General features: G+C 37.4%; 1 protein-coding gene across 1 annotated transcript; it reads right to left on the bottom strand.

Annotated features, from left to right (window-relative positions):
* Positions 1-543: 543 nt before the first annotated feature.
* Positions 544-3,429, bottom strand: LOC135169215 (venom acid phosphatase Acph-1-like; the record flags this gene model as incomplete). The annotated part of the gene is given in 4 exon segments (XM_064133985.1): positions 544-1,015; positions 1,095-1,427; positions 1,858-2,274; positions 2,855-3,429. Coding segments are annotated over 4 exon segments (1,125 nt in total). The 3' UTR covers positions 544-838.

Here is a 3,429-nt window from a genome sequence, read left to right as displayed (position 1 = left end):
TGATGCTGTATTCCTAAAAATTAATCCCCCCCACCCCTAATGAGGGAAACGCTTCCCTCAACGCCGTTCGGGTATCCAGAACGCCTGCCGAGCCGTTTAATTTCCCCTATTTCCTTCTATTCCCCCACCCCACGCTATCTCCGTTACCGACTTTTCCCTCTGCTCCGACTTTGCAGCCGTAATGTTCGGTACCTTACCAACAAATCCGGCTGCAAAATTAGTTCCAGCGCTACCGCTAGGACATTTCGTGGTTGATCTCCCAGGACTGGCCCTGCTGATCTCCCCCATGGTCTCTGCTCATAATCTCCCAACGAGAGCGCTGGCTATCTGGGGTATATCTTCAGTACACACTAATACATCAATCAAGCATTAAACAACAGAAATAATACAGCTCATCATTTACTCTATAATTAACTATAAAAAAATTTTCCAACATATGTTTGTCCACACATATTTGCTGAGAAAAAAACTTTTTTGATTGCATTGGAAACTACCTTTTAAAATAATTACAGGAGAATGGGGTAACATAGAACATTTCCAGTAGTCACTAAATGAACTGATTTTTTAATTTCAAAGGTTACAAACAATATCTCCAAATATAAAGAGTTTATTCAAATTTATATCATCATATTTTTTGTAGATCTTCCTCCACTTTACAAACAAGACAAACATCAAAATCTCTACCACCCTTCGATGTACAGATTTGAGTTGCCTAATATCTTTTCATGATTTTACCGTAGAATTGATTTATGTCATTATCTTATTTACCTTTACTGAATTAACATACAAGCGTATCGAACCTGGCAGATCCGCTCTAAAATATTTGGAAAAACTGACATCAGTTTTGCCCTGTGCTATTGCGATACGCCCTGCAGGATAGTTCTGCCATATTCTCACGTAGTATCCGGTCTTGGTACACTGTGTTGAATTCGTCTAGCAGACACTCATCGGTACAGTATGGCAGCCACAGTTGTTCAGGTGGTTCCTTCGGAAATGTGCCATTCTGGTACATGACCTGAATGAAAAAAAAAGCATCTCATTGTCTAGATAATAATGATTCTTAATCATGTTATTTTTCTCCAATGACTACGAACCCTAACAACAAATTCTTCATCAATGTGGTGCAACTCCAACGCAATATAACTACCGTAATAAGGAACATGGGGGTCGGAATGAAGATCTAGAGCTCTGAGAAGTCCAACAATATTGATATCGTTACCTACTAGAATGGATAATCTACTCATTTCCACATCATTCAAGTAATTATCTACATTGCGTAAGAAAAAGGCAAGCTGGGTGCCTCCATTGTATCGAATGAAATCATCCGTTGCAGACTGGATATCATATTCGTATAAAACGTGTAATTTCAATATTCCGTCAGGGTATACATCTTTGATGCAGTCATCTATGGGAATGCCAACCTGTGCCTAAAAGGATTTTAGTATATTTTATTTTAGGGTGTCATTCATGATCAAGCTGTGAGTTTTTGGGTTAAGTCGACTATGCTAGCTATTCTGGGCGAAATTTCCACCCCAGCTAGTGCCACCAAGAGCCTGGTGCCTCTAGCATTTTCATTTGGAATATGGTCTTTTATATCAATATATATATATTTCTGCAGATTCTGAATTATTGACCATTGGAGAGATTTCATTTTGCCCCTTTTGACCCTGATAATTTTGAAAAATTTATCCATTCCGGATAATTCAATGACACAACAGCCATAAAAATCATGATATAATAGCAACATGATAACCATATAGTTGCATGGCTTCCTGATCACCAAGGTAACGCGAATATGAAATGATGAATTACATATGAATTAATTAAATGATGGTAGTTAATGAAAAAGCTTCAAACCATAGCACGAATTTGACGAAACAAAAATCCGCTTCGAAAGTTCCCGACTAAATTACTACCAGTGCATTCTTCAAAGTATAGCTGAAAGCGTTCTGTGAAGTTGTTCCAGTCTGCAACCAATTCGGAATTATGGACGGCAACTTTGGACAAAATAGGTTGACATTTAAGCCAGCCAACGAATAATGGATCCACTTCCAATCGAACTACATTGAACCAAGAATTGCTTTTGAACGTCATGTTGGCGATCTCTTGATCGGTTGGAACGTAATCTGGGACCAGTCCCTGTGCTAATTGCATCGCTGATTGAATTGATACATGTGTTTTCTCCGGACGGAAATAAATTTCCTTAGCATCAATTAAATTTTTATACGCCTCACGCAGGGATGCCCCTAATTCTCGTGCCTTATTTCGCCCAAGCTGTAATAAAAAGTGAAATTAATTTCTTGTGCATTTGATTTCCTCCTTGATAAATGGTGTCATACACGGTGTTTCGTTTAAGCTAATTTTTATAGTGCAATGTTGGGTCTAAAATTTCAATTTCATGGGGACACGATATTTAGGCCCAGAATAAACCTCCCCTCTCTATACATCCAAAAAAAAAATCCCAATTCACAGAACATGTGAAGTTTTGCCTTGGAACTAAGAAATATTTTTTGGATTATTTTTTCTAAATGGGATCATTTGAAGTGGGAGAAACTTGGATCGGATTAATCATTGTTTTCTTATCCTGGGCCTAAATATATGGGAGTCCTGTTCCATTTTGCTCTGCTATGTACCTCTACCAACTTTTTCAAGTTCCACTTCGATCAACTACAGACTTGCTCCACCCAGTGAACTAGGAATTCTTAACACTATGGTAAAAAAAAATTGCTCGGTAGAATAGAGGTTTAGAAAACTTTTGCCCTGGATTAGTTATTTGAATATAAAAGTGTAAACTGCGTCGGTATAGAATAAAACCGATAGTTCAAAGACACAATTACTAATAATTGCTTCATACTTTCGTCAATCTGTTGGATCCTTCTGGTATGTAGGACTTATTGATTTTTGATAGGAAAGGAAACTTAGCTTGTACACTAAGTCGACTTGGAGTAGACTCTGCGTGATGTACAAGAATTTGAGTTAGCAAAAGTTCTGCATGGGAAAACTTTAATTGTAGGATGAAAAAAACTACTGTCCATGCGTAATCGAGCTTCATCGTTACAAACTTGTTGATTTACGGGGAAAGTACAGAAAACTGATGGACTGATGGTAGCGCAACTGGTTTAAATAGTGTAGACAAGAAATTCTGACCGATAAAGCGCCATTGTATTATGAGACTATTAAATTTAGGAATTTCTCATTTTTGTCGCTTCCGTTTTCTAATAAAACGTAGATGATATGGCGAAATGATGAAAAATACATTTACATTTCCAATCGATTGTTGTGCATGAAAACATCAATGACATGTTATCTCGTGAACCAATAATAACTGTTTTGTCGGATTCCAACATAATAACGACAACTTTGCTACATGTTACTCGTAATCTTTAGTTATGCGACAAAAATCATTATTCGAATAGGTATTGGTCTGAA

Source organism: Diachasmimorpha longicaudata, chromosome 1 (genome assembly GCF_034640455.1).
Source record: "Diachasmimorpha longicaudata isolate KC_UGA_2023 chromosome 1, iyDiaLong2, whole genome shotgun sequence".
Lineage (NCBI taxonomy): Eukaryota > Metazoa > Arthropoda > Insecta > Hymenoptera > Braconidae > Diachasmimorpha > Diachasmimorpha longicaudata.
The sequence above is the reverse complement of the archived record's forward strand: the minus strand, read 5'-3'. Positions and strand labels throughout refer to the sequence as shown.